The 17886-nt window shown below is 42.7% G+C and overlaps 1 protein-coding gene across 3 annotated transcripts in view; it reads left to right on the forward strand.

Moving 5' to 3' along the window:
• LOC143785883 (uncharacterized) overlaps window positions 1-4115 on the forward strand; it is a 53718-nt gene extending 49603 nt beyond the window's left edge. Inside the window, exons 1-2 of one of the 3 annotated variants that reach the window (XM_077275021.1) lie at window positions 1627-1672; window positions 2329-4104. In XM_077275021.1, the coding sequence (XP_077131136.1) occupies window positions 1642-1672; window positions 2329-3878 (1581 nt within the window). In that variant the 5' untranslated portion in view covers window positions 1627-1641 and the 3' untranslated portion in view covers window positions 3879-4104. Of the gene's footprint in view, window positions 1-1626; window positions 1673-2328 lie in introns of those variants that run through there. The other 2 variants (XM_077275022.1, XM_077275024.1) reach the window with 2 other exon arrangements.
• Window positions 4116-17886: the final 13771 nt, after the last annotated feature.

Raw genomic sequence — 17886 nt, forward strand, 5'->3', positions numbered from 1 at the left:
ACCACATCCTTGTTGGAAAACACTTCATAACATTTGTGTACCTTAAAGAGCTCACTTGAAAAGCTCCTTTTTGTGTTGCCTGGTTGCTAACATTGGACACAATACACTTATAAATTTATAAATTTGATAAAGCAATGCTGTTACTTTGCCTCAGTAGTTCATTAAAAATATAGCTTTGTCCACGATATTTGTTTCTCTCCTTGCGAGCCTTAACTTTGTCTGCCTCAAATGTACAAATGGCAAATATACAAATGGCGATTTGTAACCAAGATTTAAAGACTGTATACATAATGCATTCAGACAATCACATAGCTGCATTTCTTGTAAAACATTTACAGATGTGACAGACAATGCTCATAGTGACACAATCTTGATACATGTTTGTTTATTCACTTCACAAACAGTTCTAAGCCTCTATATGTTTGTTGTTTGTCATTGTAAATTACGGTTTTGTCATTAAGGTTTACTGAAACTATGCCTGTGGTGGTCTGACCTAAATCCTTATGGCTTTTATTTTCTAGGGGTTTATGGCCCCTCGTCTGATGACTCCATGATATCTCAGTTTCATCCAACCTTGAAAAGTGGCCACTTGAAGGTGTGGATGAAACTAGAGTTACTACATAGTGTTATTCACTATATAAGACCAGACAAACATGACTAAGACAGATGCCAAAACTGGGGTACCTGTACGTGTACAGTGTGCTGATACCTGCATAATTGGGGACGCCCATGCAGTGTAGGTAATCTCCCAGGGGTTCTCTGTCTTGGTGTTGCTTCTCTGATATTCCAGACGGATGATGTTTAAAAGCCTCTCGGTGATGATCTAACTATACTGTATGTAGTTAATCTTCATATATTTGTAATCAGTATATTTATGTAATCCTTATATGTACTTATTAACCTTTATATGTTATTGTTAACATATACAAAAATGTACGCACTCAAACTATTCAATCTTAGGATTCCTTGAAGCCGTATCTGAGCCTTAGTGTTAAAAACATGGCAAACACAATTGCCAAATTCTCCTGTAAATAATTGTGCAAAGAGGGAACCATCATACATTAAAAAATACGAGTCAATTTTCCTGGGCCCATCCAGTATGTGGGTTCCAAGGCCTAATGGGGTGCATATGACTGCAACAGGGCTCGCCTTCCTGCCAATGTTTAAAACAAAGGAGTATAGAGCACAAAATGCATATTGTGAAGTGGATTTTCCTGGGCCCATCCAGTATGTGGGTTCCAAGGCCTAATGGGGTGCATATGACTGACTATGCAGCAGGGCTGGCCTTGTCACCAATGTGTAAAACAAAGGAGTATGGAGTACAAAATGCATATTGTGAAGTGGATTTTCCTGGGCCCATCCTGTATGTGGGTTCAAAGGCCTAATGGGGTGCATATGACTAAATATACAGCAGGGCAGGCCTTGCCGCCAATGTGTAAAACAAAGGAATATGATATAGGAAGGTGATTGGGAGTTATTAGCTTTGAGATGTAACAATGATTATTTGTATCCTCATCTCGTGCCTGTTTTATTATTGCAGAACATCCTGAATTTACACATGTGATGTGCTGTCAAGAACGATTGTTTTTTGCTCATATAAAATATGTGACTAATGACAAATGTTTTGTTCTTTGTCATTTGATGTTTGCATTGGCCAATGATCAGAATGAACGTTAGTACAATTGATTCTTTGTGAAATCATCTCATCATATAAATTACACTTTAGTCAGTTAATAATAGAACTTTGCTACACACCTTGTAATCTTGCATTATAAGAGGAAAATGAGTCGATGCTAATTATCAAACATATGAAACACTTTATTTAAATCCATTAATCACACATAAAATATTTGAAATTTTGTTAAAACAAGCAATTTACAGAGCAACCAATATATAAACATGTAAACTATGGGTTAGTGACAAATAATCCAAATAGATGAATGCAGGTCACAATACCAGAGCACAGAGGGCAGACATTAAGTCATAGTTGCTCTGTAAATTGGTCTTGTTTTAACAAAATTTCAAATATTTTATGTGTGATTAATTGATTTAAATAAAGTGTTTCATATGTTTGATAATTAGCATCGACTCGTTTTCCTCTTAAAATGCAATATATTGAGTCGCTTTTTTCTCACAATATGCAATTAGTATATATATATGCAAATTTATGCAATGCAATATATTTTGATAAAAATACTTTGGGGACTATATATACACTTTGTAATCTGTATGTAGTTTTTAATTTTCCCTTTTTTTCCTTATATTTATCTAAATATAAAAAATGTAGGTTATTTTGTTCACAAATCCAATCAGATTTATTCTTGGCAGATGGACGTACCAGGAGCTCCGACAGACATCGCATATCTTCACATTTTAAAGCGAATGATTGCAGCTTTGCACCAGATCCATATGAAGAACATGCCAACATCTCAGACATGGATCCGTTTAAAGTACAATGTCCTAGTTCATCGCAGACTGGTAAACAAAATAAAATGTACAGAAGAAGTGTGGAAAATAAAAAAGCTCCCACCAGGAAGAAGCTGTTTTCATGTTCAGAATGTCAGAAATGTTTTACTATTAAATCAAAGCTTGTTATACATGAGAGAATTCACACAGGAGAGAAGCCATTTTCATGTACAGAATGTGGGAATTGTTTTACACAGAAATCATCTCTTGTTGCACATGAGAGAATTCACACAGGAGAGAAGGCATTTTCATGTTCAGAATGTGGAAAATGTTTTTCTCAAAAATCACATCTTGTTGCACACGAGAGAATTCACACAGGAGAGAAGCCATTTTCATGTTCAGAATGTGGGAAATGTTTTTCTGTAAAACCATCTCTTGTTGCACATGAGAGAATTCACACAGGAGACAAGGCATTTTCATGTTCAGAATGTGGGAAATCGTTTACTACTAAATCATCTCTTGTTGCACATAAGATAATTCACACAGGAGAGAAGCTATTTCCATGTTCAGAATGTGAGAAATATTTTGCTAAGAAAATTTGTCTTACTATACATGAGAGAATTCACACAGGAGAGAAGCCATTTTCATGTTCAGAATGTGGAAAATGTTTTACAGAGAAATCATCTCTTCTTACACATGAAAGAATTCACACAGGAGAGAAGCCATTTTCATGTTCAGAATGTGGAAAATGTTTTACAGACAAATCATCTCTTCTTTCACATGAAAGAATTCACACAGGAGAGAAGCCATTTTCATGTTCAGAATGTGGAAAATGTTTTACTCTAAAATCATATCTTGTTAAACATGAGAGAAATCATACAGGCGAGAAGCCATTTTCATGTTCAGAATGTGGAAAATGTTTTTCTAGAAAGTCGTCTTTTGTTGCACATGAGAGAATTCACACAGGACAGAAGCCATTTTTATGCTCCAAATGCGGAACATGTTTTACATATAAATCACAACTGGTTTATCATGAGACAGTTCACACAGGAGAGAAGCGATTTTCATGTTCAGAATGTGGGAAATGTTTTACTAATAAATCTTGTCTAATTAAACATGAGAGAATTCACACAGGAGAGAAGCCATTTTCATGTTCAGAATGTGGAAAATGTTTTACTGATAAATCACATCTTGTTAAACATGAGAGAATTCACACAGGAGAGAAGCCATTTTTATGCTCCAAATGCGGAACATGTTTTGCATATAAATCACAACTTGTTAACCATGAGACAGTTCACACAGGAGAGAAGCCATTTTCATGTTCAGAATGTGGGAAATATTTTACTACTAAATCAAGTCTTGTTGCACATGAAAGAATTCACACAGGAGAGAAGCCATTTTCATGTTCAGAATGTGGGAAATATTTTTCAACTAAAACAAAACTTGTTAGACATCAGAAATCTCACATTTAACCCTTTAGTGACCAAGCACAATTTTTCAAATGTGACATGCATCACTTTATGGTAATACTGATGGAATGTCACATATCCCAGTAATTCTGAGAATGTTTTTTGCTCTGATATGTTTACTTTGTTAGTAATGAATTTAATAACTAAAAATTAGCAATATTCAAACTTTGAATGTTTAAGACTATAAACCATATATTGTACCTATACTACATAAAAAGGTTAATAAACAATATTTACCTTATGTCTTCTACGTCAGCATAATTTTTCAACTTTCTTTTAATTTGTTAGAAGGGTTAAAAGTTTAGCAGCAGTTTTTCATTATTTTAGTGCAATGTACAAAACGTATTGTTTTGGGGCACCTATTCAGTTTTGAATTGAATTTGCTGTGTCTATATATTGGAGATTCCCCTAAAGGGATACCCTCAAAGTATACAACACAGCTGTCAGAATGTTTGATTACCTTTCAGGACCCTCATGAGAAATAATGCAAATCAGAATTTATTGAAAGAAAAATTTGTTGGAGTCTCATACAATTTGCGTGTGTGGGGGGATAGCAGCAGTGTGGGCCCATCATAATTTGAAGGGACTATGGGGTCCATCATACTGCGTTGTAGGGCTGTAGGGAACACCATCATAATGTGATAATGTGCGGGGCAACCCTCATGATGTGTGCAATCATATTGCGTGAGATGGAGATTTAGGGGCTATAATAAAATTGTGTGAAGGGACTGTGATGACCACAATCAAGTGTGTGGGTGTCACTACCAGTATCATAGTGTTTGACGGCTTCATATTGTGTGTAGGGGGCTGTGGGGCTTATATCTGGCTTTTTTATTGATACCATGTTGGGGTAGATACAATATTTTTATTAATTATTGAATCTTTATGTCACGGCAGCTGAAAAATCTAAATTCTAGCATTAGTTATTTTTTTCTCTGTATGGAATTTAAAAATGTAATAGCTTTGTTCCTCTTGCTCTGTAAACCGCACCCCTGAAGCAATATGCTATCTGTAACATGTGTCCAATAGGCCTGTATAAACCATTCTTGGTGGCAGCTAGTTCCTTTCGTTATTGTGCAATTAGACAGGGGCTGTGTAGAAATCGCAGGAATGCGGGATGCAGTTATGGGCAGGAGGCAGAGCAATGGTTAACAAGTTTATTTACAGGTGAGTACTCCACGCAGGGAGGAAAAGGGCTAAGCAATAATTTGAACAAAATTAACGGCAGTTTGTTAGCATGTGTGTCTGAAAGTCTTTAAACTGAAGCTCTAGCTGTGAAGTCAATAGCGCCGGCAGCGGCAGGAATGGTGTCCTTTCCAATGAAGCCCGGTAAACAACAATACCCTGTCTTCTGGTGACAGCGGTAAGTCTCTAGCACCTTCCGCTGCTCCTAGTCCATATACCACTGTGGCCGGAGAAGTGTAGGTCATGGTACTGTCTGAGGCCATTGTGGCTCCACAACTATTCTTCACTGGTGAAGTCAGGTCACAAGTGTCAGGGCAAGAACTCACTGCCAACGTCAGGGTGCAAATGTCAGATTCGTATGTGGTCCCTCATGGGCAGCGCGTGTGCGGTACTCACGGTCACGTAGTATACAGTACCTGATTTTCTGGCCATCACTGGACACATATGGCACGTCCCGCTCTCGCCGGGGCAGCTGGGGCATGTGCCCCGGGCACAGCCAGCTGGGGGGCGAGGTCAAGCCGTTCTAATGTGGCGGTCTGCAGTGTCTCCCCCCAGCCGCTGCATTCTGCCACCCCCAGACTGAGAGTTGGGTGTTCTCTGTGCCGACTGTCTAGCTGACAGCAAGCAAAGAGAAGCTGCAGCGCGACGGCTCTGTCCTGCTTCCTGCCCGTGTTTTCTCTCACACAGCAGAGCCGCTGGATGATGTCATCATTCAGCGGCCGGCTGTGCCAAAGAGAGGAAGGCGATAGAGATGCTGCGGAAGAGCAGTGAGTGTGTAGTGTGAGTGTGTGTAGTGCAGAGAGGTAAATGGTGTTGTGTGTGTGTAGTGGGAGGAGAGGGCAATGATGGAGATGGTGGGGGAGGAGGAAATAATGGAAGTGGTGGAATGGGCAAAAATAGGGATGATGGGGAGGAGGAAATGATGGATGTGGTGGAAAGGACAATAATGGGGGTGGTGGAAAGGACAATAATGGGGGTGGTGGGGGAGGAGGGAATGATGGAGGTGGTAGAATGGGCAATGATGAGGGTGGGGGAGAAGGCAATGATGGAGGTGGTGGAATGGGCAATGATGGTGGTGGGGGAGAATGCAATGATGGTGGTGGGGGAGGAGGAAATGATGGAAGTAGTGGAATGGGCAAGGAGGGTGGTGGAGGAAAGGACAATGAGGATGGTGGGTGGGAGAAAATAATGGAGGTGGTGGTGGAAAGGACAATGATGGTGGTGGTGGAAAAGGCAATAATGGGATGGTGGGGGAGGAGAAAATGATGGATGTGGTGGAAAGGGCAATGAGGGGATGTTGGAGGAGGAATAAACTATGGAGGTGGGGGAGAAGGCAATGATGGTGGTAGTGGAAAAGACAATGATGAGTGGTGGGGAAGGAGGCGATGATAGGGGTGGTGGAGGAGAAGGCTGTGATGGAGGTGGTGGAAGGAACAATGATGGGGTGATGGAGAGGGTGGTCATTGGGTGGTAGGGGAGAAAGCAATGATGGAGGTGGTGGAAAGGACAATAATGGGGTGGTGGGGAAAAAGCAATGATGGGGGTTGTGGAGGAGGAGGAAATGATGGAGGTGGTGGAATGGGCAATGATGGGAGTAGTAGTAGAATGGGTAATGATGGAAGTGGTGGGAAAAAAGACAATGATGGGAGTGGTGGGGGAGGAGAAAATGATGGAGGTGGTAGAATGGGCAATGATATGGGGTGGTGGGAGAGAAAGCAATGATGGAGGTGGTGAAGAGGGCAATGATGGGGTGGGGTAGAGGATAATAATGGGAAGCAGGGGAAGGAGGACAATGAGAGGTGTTGAGGATTGGGATGGAAGGAAGGGGGACTTATAACAGACTTAGGAACAGGGGGAGGTGGAGGAAGACATTATTATCACTTATATCTAACACAGTCCCTTAGTATAGAGTGTACGTACTTATTATGTATAACACCATCCTCTCTAGTTATATATGGTGCCGTCCCTTATTATATAGCTTTCTCTGCTGTTATGTACAGTACAATCTCTTACATAGTGTATTCTTGTTAATTTTGTTATTCACAGAACCCTCTTTTATTCCATAGTCCCCTCTCTATTTAGATATAATATGACTGCGGATGGAGGAGTCGGTGACCAGACGACCAGCCCATGAGCTCCTCCATTAGAAAAGAAGCTTTCCCATGCTCCATCAGCCATCATTGCATTATACAGCCAACAAGAGAGGACAGTATGTAATAAAAAAAAGCAGGGCTCTATATAAGCCAATATGTAAGAGACGGTACTGTACATAGCGAGAGGGCACTGAATAATAAGGGATGGCAATATACATAATAAGGGGGATTATGTAATATACATGTATGTGTGTGTGTGGCTATATGTATATACATCTTTTTTGCCATAAAAGGATGGGGTCCCAGACACATTTCTTGCACAGGGGCCCCAAGCTGTCAGTGTCTGCCCCTGCCCAGGATCAATTGTAATCGCATCTTACAGAAGCGAGTACAATTGAGGTTCTGACTGCCGGAATGGGGGGCATATGTGAGGAAACAGTATGGTGGATGGGTTTAGACAGTATGGAGAGCGAACGGGGGAATGTATGTAGGCACAGTATGAGTAGCGATGTGAAAAATGTATGTGGACAGAGTACGGGGAGTGAGGGTGATGGGATGTGTGCAGACACTGTATGGGGAGTCAGGTGAGCAGGCAGTATAGAAAGTGAGGGGGGTAAATATATGAGGAGACAGTATGGTGAACAGGGGGGGATGTGAGAGGAGACAGTATGAGGAAGGAGGGGAATAGTGTGAGGAGACAGTATGGGAGAGAAAAGTGAGTGGGCACAGAATAGAAACTGAGTAGTGGGGCCGTAGCATGGAGGGACAGTGTAAGGGCAAAGCCAGGAGGGGACAGTATACCAAGGAGGGTAAATACTGGGCCCTATAGGGGGGACACAGTATGAGAGGACAGTGTGAAGAGGGTGCCGGTATGGAAAGGAGAGGTCAGTGTAAAGAGCATGTACCATAAGAGGGACAATGTGGGGATCATATTTTGTGCAGACAATATAGTGAGGGGCAATTTTTTATTCAATAGCATTATAATGACACTTCTGTCTTTAAGGGCATCATGTGGAGATTTTCTGCAAAAGAGCGGAGAATATGGAAGTCTACAGAGATGAGCTGTGGATGAGAAAACTCATCATGGGGTCTGGACAAAATGAAGAAAAAAAGAACGACTCCAGAGACGACGTCCTCTACCAGGTACCTGTAAAGATTATAAGGGATAACTCAGGAGACTCTTTGCATGGAACAAGACAACTACAAGACACAGTTTTATAAATGGTAAAGTCTATATTATCACACGGTGATGCAAACAGGTACAGAGAGAAACTCAAGTCCACAACACTTAGTGTAAATATTAAACGCAGCTTAACAGTCTATAGGAAACTTCAGAGGAAAATGCAATCACGCAGAAAGTCTGTGAAGCACAATTATTCTTGGGATACTTGACACGAATAAGTTCTTGTGTTAGTCCAAACACAGATAGATATGCTTATAAGGCAGTTCAAATAATATCTTAGCACAACCAGGGAGGCCTGGTTAATAGTCTCAGGTTTTTGCAGAGCAGCAACAGCTTACATGTCCAGCAAATGCAGATGGAAACAAACACAAGCAGACAGATGGAGGATTACTGGAAACCGATGTATGCAGCAGAAACTCAGAGCAGAGTAGCAGGATCTCCACATAGGTTCACAGGAGCAGGTGCCGGTGCAGGTGCAAAGCCAGGGAGTCATCAGGAGCTGGATGCAAGGCAGAATACTCCAGCACAGACTGAAGGCTGGGGTGGAGTTTTATAGCAGGATGCAGCATGCTGCGTTTGTCACCGTATTGCGCAAAAAAACGCCAATGAAAGTCTATGGGGGCGAGAAAAATACAGATTCCACACGGACCAGCAGTGTGACTTGCAAGAAATACGCAGCGGTGTTAGTGAAAAGCCGGTAATTCAATTGCCGGCTTTTCATTTCTCCTTCCCAAACCCGACATGATATGAGACATGGTTTACATACAGTAAACCATCTCATATCCCCTTTTTTTGCATATTCCACACTACTAATGTTAGTAGTGTGTATGTGCAAAATTTGGGCGCTGTAGCTGCTAAAATAAAGGGTTAAATGGTGGAAAAAATTGGCATGGGCTCCCGCGCAATTTTCTCCGCCAGAGTGGTAAAGCCAGTGACTGAGGGCAGATATTAATAGCCTAGAGAGGGTCCATGGTTATTGGCCCCCCGTGGCTACAAACATCTGCCCCCAGCCACCCCAGAAAAGGCACATCTGGAAGATGTGCCTATTCTGGCACTTGGCCACTCTCTTCCCACTCCCGTGTAGCGGTGGGATATGGGGTAATGAAGGGTTAATGTCACCTTGCTATTGTAAGGTGACAGTAAGCCAGATTAATAATGGAGAGGCGTCAATTATGTCACCTATCCATTATTAATCCAATTGTCTGAAAGGGTTAAAAAACACACACACATTATTAAAAATTATTTTAATGGAATAAACACACAGGTTGTTTTAGTATTTTATTGCTCTCTCAATCTACCTGAAGACCCTCGCTTGGCAAAATAATAAACCCACAATATACATACCTTCTGATGAACTGTCAGGTCCCAGGAAGTCAATCCATCTGAAAGGGTTAAATCATTTTACAGGCAGGAGCTGCGCTAAAGCACTCGCTCCTGCCTGTAATCCCGGGGTGCTGAAAGGAAAGCTGGGTGATCTGTACTTACATTGAGTCGCGGTGAGGCGCCCTCTGGTGGATGTCCTCATGAACTGGAGCCTTGGAAAAGTTCCCACGCTTGAGTTCATATGAGTTCATCCATCAGAGGGCGCCTCACTGCAACTCAATGTAAGTACACATCACCTAGCTTTCCTTTCAGCACCCGGGGATTACAGGCACGAGCGAATGCTTTAGCGCAGCTCCTGCCTGTAAAATGATTTAACCCCTTCAGATGGATTTACTTCATGGGACCTGACAGTTCATCAGAAGGTATGTATATTGTGGGTTTATTATTTTGCCAAGCGAGGTCTTCAGGTGGATTGAGAGAGCAATAAAATACTAAAACAACCTGTGTTTATTTCATTAAAATAATTTTTAATAATGTGTGTGTGTGTGTGTGTTTTTTAACCCTTTCAGACAATTGGATTAATAATGTATAGGTGACATAATTGATGCCTCTCCATTATTAATCTGGCTTAATGTCACCTTACAATAGCAAGGTGACATTAACCCTTCATTACCCCATATCCCACCACTACACGGGAGTGGGAAGAGAGTGGCCAAGTGCCAGAATAGGCGCATCTTCCAGATGTGCCTTTTCTGGGGTGGCTGGGGGCAGATGTTTGTAGCCAGGGGGGGGGCAATAACCATGGACCCTCTCTAGGCTATCAATATCTGCCCTCAGTCACTGGCTTTACCACTCTGGCGGAGAAAATTGCGCAGGAGCCCATGGCAATTTTTTCCGCCATTTCACCCTTTATTTTAGCAGCTACAGCGCCCAAATTTTGCACATACACACTACTAACATTAGCAGTGTGGAATGTGCAAAAAAAAGGGGATATGAGATGGTTTACTGTATGTAAACCATGTCTCATATCATGTCGGGTTACTGAAGGAGAAATGAAAAGCCGGCAATTGAATTACCGGCTTTTCACATATATCGCGCTGAATTAAATATAAATACAGAATATACAGTGGGGCAAAAAAGTATTTAGTCAGTCAGCAATAGTGCAAGTTCCACCACTTAAAAAGATGAGAGGCGTCTGTAATTTACATCATAGGTAGACCTCAACTATGGGAGACAAACTGAGAAAAAAAAATCCAGAAAATCACATTGTCTGTTTTTTTATCATTTTATTTGCATATTATGGTGGAAAATAAGTATTTGGTCAGAAACAAACAATCAAGATTTCTGGCTCTCACAGACCTGTAACTTCTTCTTTAAGAGTCTCGTCTTTCCTCCACTCATTACCTGTAGTAATGGCACCTGTTTAAACTTGTTATCAGTATAAAAAGACACCTGTGCACACCCTCAAACAGTCTGACTCCAAACTCCACTATGGTGAAGACCAAAGAGCTGTCAAAGGACACCAGAAACAAAATTGTAGCCCTGCACCAGGCTGCGAAGACTGAATCTGCAATAGCCAACCAGCTTGGAGTGAAGAAATCAACAGTGGGAGCAATAATTAGAAAATGGAAGACATACAAGACCACTGATAATCTCCCTCGATCTGGGGCTCCACGCAAAATCCCACCCCGTGGGGTCAGAATGATCACAAGAACGGTGAGCAAAAATCCCCGAACCACGCGGGGGGACCTAGTGAATGAACTGCAGAGAGCTGGGACCAATGTAACAAGGCCTACCATAAGTAACACACTACGCCACCATGGACTCAGATCCTGCAGTGCCAGACGTGTCCCACTGCTTAAGCCAGTACATGTCCGGGCCCGTCTGAAGTTTGCTAGAGAGCATTTGGATGATCCAGAGGAGTTTTGGGGGAATGTCCTATGGTCTGATGAAACCAAACTGGAACTGTTTGGTAGAAACACAACTTGTCGTGTTTGGAGGAAAAAGAATACTGAGTTGCATCCATCAAACACCATACCTACTGTAAAGCATGGTGGTGGAAACATCATGCTTTGGGGCTGTTTCTCTGCAAAGAGGCCAGGACGACTGATCCGGGTACATGAAAGAATGAATGGGGCCATGTATCGTGAGATTTTGAGTGCAAACCTCCTTCCATCAGCAAGAGCATTGAAGATAAAACGTGGCTGGGTCTTTCAACATGACAATGATCCAAAGCACACCACCAGGGCAACGAAGGAGTGGCTTCGTAAGAAGCATTTCAAGGTCCTGGAGTGGCCTAGCCAGTCTCCAGATCTCAACCCTATAGAAAATCTTTGGAGGGAGTTGAAAGTCCGTGTTGCTAAGCGAAAAGCCAAAGACATCACTGCTCTAGAGGAGATCTGCATGGAGGAATGGGCCAACATACCAACAACAGTGTGTGGCAACCTTGTGAAGACTTACAGAAAACGTTTGACCTCTGTCATTGCCAACAAAGGATATATTACAAAGTATTGAGATGAAATTTTGTTTCTGACCAAATACTTATTTTCCACCATAATATGCAATTAAAATGATAAAAAAACAGACAATGTGATTTTCTGGATTTTTTTTTCTCAGTTTGTCTCCCATAGTTGAGGTCTACCTATGATGTAAATTACAGACGCCTCTCATCTTTTTAAGTGGTGGAACTTGCACTATTGCTGACTGACTAAATACCTTTTTGCCCCACTGTATATATATGTGTCTCAATGACATATATATACTGTACATATGTTTTAACGAACATTTGAGCACATAAATCCATTAGATGTCGGTTTTGCAAGCCTGCGAGAAAATATCGCAGTACGGATGCCATACAGATTACATACGGAGGATGCCATGCGCAAAATACGCTGACACACCCTGCCTACGGATCACTATTTTGGGAACATTTCTCCATATTACGGCCGTAAAAAACGGACCGTATTGTCTTACGCTGAGTGTGACGCCGGCCTAATGGCAAGAAAAAATAAAAAAAAAATGTGCAAAGAGTCATCAAAGCAAAAGGTGGCTACTTTGAAGAACCTAGAATATAAGACATATTTGCAGTTGTTTCACACTTCTTTAAGTATATAATTCCACGTGTTAATTCATAGTTTTGATGCCTTCAGTGTGAATTTACAATTTTCATAGTCATGAAAATACAGAAAAATCTTTAAATGAGAAGGTCTGTCCAAACTTTTGGTATGTACTGTACCTCACAACTTTTAGACAACAGAAAAAGGGACAAACTGCAGCGCATGTTGCATGCTGTGGCAATTTTTGAGCACACCCATTAACCTTTTTTTTTCTACCCTAGTAGGACATGTCCAATGTTGCAGTGTAGCAGTGAAGGACATTCACTAGACCACCTGGACTGCAACACATAGACCCAAATCCAGGCCTGTACCCCTATATCTTGGACAGTTGAGACCCATGCATTACATTTTTTGTTAATTCGTTCAAATTTATAACAGCCATAACTTTCCCATTAACTTTATGTAAGCTTCACTAAAAGGTGGCAGATGCGGTTTAGCAAGGATAAATGTAAGGTTAAACACATGGGAAGAAGGAATCGGTGCCAGGCAGTGGCTCCCAAGGCAAACATGATCATTGGGTGCATTAAAAAAGGTCTGGATACACATGGTGAGAGCATTATACTGCATTATACTGTACAAATCCCAGGTTAAACCGCACATGGAGTACTGTGTACTGTTTTGGGCACCGGTGCTCAAGAAGGATATAATGGAACTAGAGAGAGTACAAAGGAGGGCAACAACATTAATAAAGGGGATGGGGGAACTACAATACCCAGAAAGATTAGCAAAATTAGGATTATTTAGTCTAGAAAAAAGACGACCAGGGGCGTGGCCTGGAGCCTGAACGGTGCAGATGTGGCTGATACGAGCTCCCCAGATCTTTCAGCCTGGGAGCCCCAAACTTGCACCAAAATCTCCAAACAATCCCCAAATTTGGAGACTACAGAGACCCCCACCCGGCGCTACCTGAATCCTGTGCCGAGGGAAGTTTCTTGAGGAGGAGACGCCAGCGGGAGCTTGCAGCGCTTCAGACGGAAGGCGCCATTGCTACTTCCTCGTGGAGCCCCTGTGGTGAAGAAGCAGCGGGGGACAGATCTCCGGAAGGATCAGGATACAGGAGGCAAGGAGGGGGATTGCGGCGCAGCACAGAAGATCCCGGTGAGTCGGGGAACGGCGGCGGAGCAGGGGGAGACCGCCCATCATGTCGGCGGCCATCGCTGCATAGAGGCTGCTGCGATACTGACGGCTCACCATTCCTGGGCATTCACGCCGCCTATCTACACCATCCCCTCACACTTGCCTCCTTCATATTCCTCCATATCGCCCTTACCAGGTGCAGGTGGTGAGCGGAGCCCTGTGGAAGTCCGGAGCGGTGGTTGCCCTGATCCCCCCCCCTCTTTCTTGCCCAGCCCCCCTTTTGGCGCCAAAAGCCTCCATTACACACAGGAGCCAGCTCTGCTTCCTTACAAGGACGTTGAACTGTCCGTAGGTGTGGTGCCGGTTCGTTCGTACTGTCTGGCCCCTGCAGGGCTCCAGTTTATCCCCCTAAAATAAATAAGGGGGAAATCTCCTTGGGGAGAGGTTTCTGCTAGGTGGGGAGTGAGCTACCTGATGTAGCCCCTCGGATTTCACTGGTACTCACCGCGGCCAATTATTTGCTTATAAAAATCACCATTGTTCATTGGCAAGCCCAGTAAACACTTGGAAGTACTTTTGGACTCTACAGCCCACTCCACAGAGCTGGATCGCTTCCTAACTGCTAATAAGCAACACAGAAACACTAGATCTCAATCTTCTAATAAGCTCTCAGAGGACCGTTTATTTTCACAAGACTCAATGACCCCACATAACTCTCCTGAAAGGGCAACTGAGGAAGGTGATGATGGCAATGAACTTTCTGAGGACCTAAATCTACAGGATCTCAGCAAATTTATAAGATCACTCCCCACCAAAACAGACTTGGAGAAATTTGCCTGTAGAATAGAAAACTCCTATAAAAAGGAGCTTCAAGCAATTAAGATCAGAATTTACAACCAGGGTGGAAGAGGTAGAGAACACTCAGGAACTCGTATTGAAAGAGCTACAAACTCACAGAGAAATCATAACAAACCATACTATGAGACTGGAAGAATTAGCAACTGGAATGGAGGATCTAGAAAATTGTAACAGACGTAACAACATCAGGATCCGTGGTTTACCGGAGTCCATAGGCCCATCTGAGCTAGACCCCACAGTTCAGAAATTATTTCTTGAAATCCTAAATGAAGAGGGGACAGGCACCATAGAATTTGACCGAATTCACAGATCTCTTGGCCCAAAACCACAATCAGACTCAAGGCCCAGAGACGTTATTTGCAGAGTACACTACTATAAAACTAAGGAATCTATAATGCTGGCCGCTAGACGGAAGGGCACGATTCATTTCTGCGGAACGCAGATTCTAATACTCTCGGACCTGTCCAGGCGAACCCTGCAACTGAGAAGAGCTCTGCGTCCGCTATTGTCCCTACTCCAGGATAAAGACATTCCTTACAAGTGGGGCTTTCCATTCCAACTGATAGCCTTCAAAGGAGGGAAAACAGCTACCTTTCGTAACCTAGGTGATCTGGCCAACTTCTTAGGTACTTTTGAGTTGCCGATGACTGCCCTGCCTGACTGGCCAAGCTCTCCCCAGCTTCCAGATATATCACCGAGATGGTCAAAGGTTCAACGCTCCAAGCAACACAAGAAACATGATTTGCCATCAGATCAGACCTGAGAGTTTTTGTTTTTTCTAATTTCTGTTTGCCTTCAATGCAATTTAAACTAATTACTCTTTTCTGTCTGAACCACCCTAACTGGGTTTACTATCTGAGGGGAATTAGTCATGTTCTCCTATATGAATCGTCTCTATATAAGTTAATTTTGAATGTTTATCATTGAAGTCTAGCATAATACTGAGGTGTTATTAATCTAACTTTCTTTTCCAACACTTGTATTATCTAGCTAGGGCGCTAGTTTAATCCAAGCAGATATAGTTACTAATATCTGTAGTTTGACCCTACACAATGTTATGTAATTGTTGATAGGTTTTTTAGGCCGCGGGGGTCCCGGGGGGACTGAACCTCGCCCTTGGCTCTTCCTCACCCAAATTGATGCGAGTGATGGCTCCTAAATACATCACTGCGTCAAGATTTCCTCCTTTAGGTGTTCAATCACCACACTTTTCTTTTTTCTCTCTTAGCCTATACTTTATGGGTTTCTCTCTTCTCTCCCTCATAGGTTTCCCCTCTTTATTCCTTACCTTATCCCCTGTCCTAAGAAATTGCATGGACCTACCATCGACCTGGTTTCACTGTTCTCATAATCATTCATCTAACCAACATCTTGATTATGGCTAGAGTTAAATTTTGCTCTTTTAATGCCAAAGGGCTTAATATACCGGAAAAAAGAAGACAGGTACTGTACTCTAGTCATAAGCAACATGTCTCAATATTATTGTTACAGGAGACTCACTTTAAGACAGAAGTGACTCCTAATTGTACATCATATCACTACCCCAAATGGTTCCATAGTACAAACCCTCACTCAAAGTCTAAAGGGGTATCTATTGGAGTCCACAAGTCTTTCCTTCCCGAGGTACTTGACTCGGTGGTTGACACAGAAGGGAGATTTATCTTCTTGAAACTGGCATGGCGATCTCGTAATCTCATACTGGAAAATGTTTATTTCCCCAATCAGGGTCAGCACAAATTCAGCTCCACGTGCAAACAGCTTTTAGAAAAATTTGCAGGAGTCTCGCCAATCATCCTCAGAGGTGACTTCAATATTCTAATGAATCCTCTACTTGATGTGTCATCAGGTAAGTCCTCATATCCTGTTTCCTCTATCAAAAAAGTGAAGAAGCAGTTGAGTGACTTGAGGTTGATGGATGTGTGGAGGGCGCTGTGAGAGGGACTACAGCTTTTATTCCCCAATTTATTCTACATATAGCAGAATTGATTATTTCTTTGTCTCGCACTCCCTGTTGGGTAGCGGTGTTGAGGCCGATGTGGGGTCCATTCTGCGGTCTGACCATGCACCTATCTACCTCACGATGCAACTGGACCCCTCTGTGAGATCCAGGTTCTTGTGGAGGCTGAACGAGAATCTTCTGCAGGATCCGACCTGTGTTTCGGAAGTGAAACGCTCCATTGAAGGTTTTATAGTGGACCATGTCGATGACCCCACGTCACCCTCGATTAAATGGGAGACATTAAAATGCATTCTGAGAGGCGTATTTATATCACATGGCGCTCGTCTTAAAAGAGAGCGGACTGAAGAAATCATAGAATTGTCCTCTCAGATTTACAAACTCGAAGCAAAACATAAACAGGATCTCTCCCCACTCACTCTGTCGGAACTGTCCTCGGCCAGACAAAAACTACTCACTATCCTAGATCAGAAATCCCGGTGTCTGAGAGAAAGAATAAAGAGTCGCTTCTATCATCTAGGTAACAAAAGTGGCAAACTTTTGGCTAGGGCTCTACACCCCAGAGGTCCCCAAACATTCATCCCATACATTAAAAATTCCAGAGGCAAAAAAGTTTATAGCACGCAGGACATACTATCTAGCTTCCAAGATTACTATAGTTCACTCTATAACCTAAAGGGCCATTACAGTGATCTTCCCCCACACTCACTTCGGGATAAAATTAAGTCATATATCCAGTCAAATAGGCTTCCTGCGGTCTCGGAGGAGTGCCTAGCGAAGTTGGAGGATGATTTTTCATTAGAGGAAGTCTCCTCTGTGGTCGGAGACTTGAAGTCGGGTAAGAGCCCTGGCCCTGATGGCTTCACAGCCAGCTTCTATAAACAGTTCTCGGATCTGCTGTGCACTCCACTGTTGATCTCTTGTAATTATGTAGCCTCGGGGGTTCTTTTCCACCACAGGCATTAGCGGCACATATAACAGTCCTCCCTAAGCCGGAGAAAGATCTTCTGCTGTGCAGCAGTTATCGTCCCATCTCACTTATCAATGTAGATGTAAAAATTTATGCCAAAATGATAGCTCAAAGATAAAATGGTCTTCTACCCCATCTGATCAACCAAGACCAGGTCGGTTTCATCCCGGGAAGAGAGGCGAGGGACAATACCATAAGATCTATCTCCCTGATTGATAGGTCAAACAGAGGTGGAGACCCCATGTGTAT

The sequence above is a fragment of the Ranitomeya variabilis genome, chromosome 7 (assembly GCF_051348905.1).
Source record: "Ranitomeya variabilis isolate aRanVar5 chromosome 7, aRanVar5.hap1, whole genome shotgun sequence".
Classification (NCBI taxonomy): Eukaryota; Metazoa; Chordata; class Amphibia; order Anura; family Dendrobatidae; genus Ranitomeya; species Ranitomeya variabilis.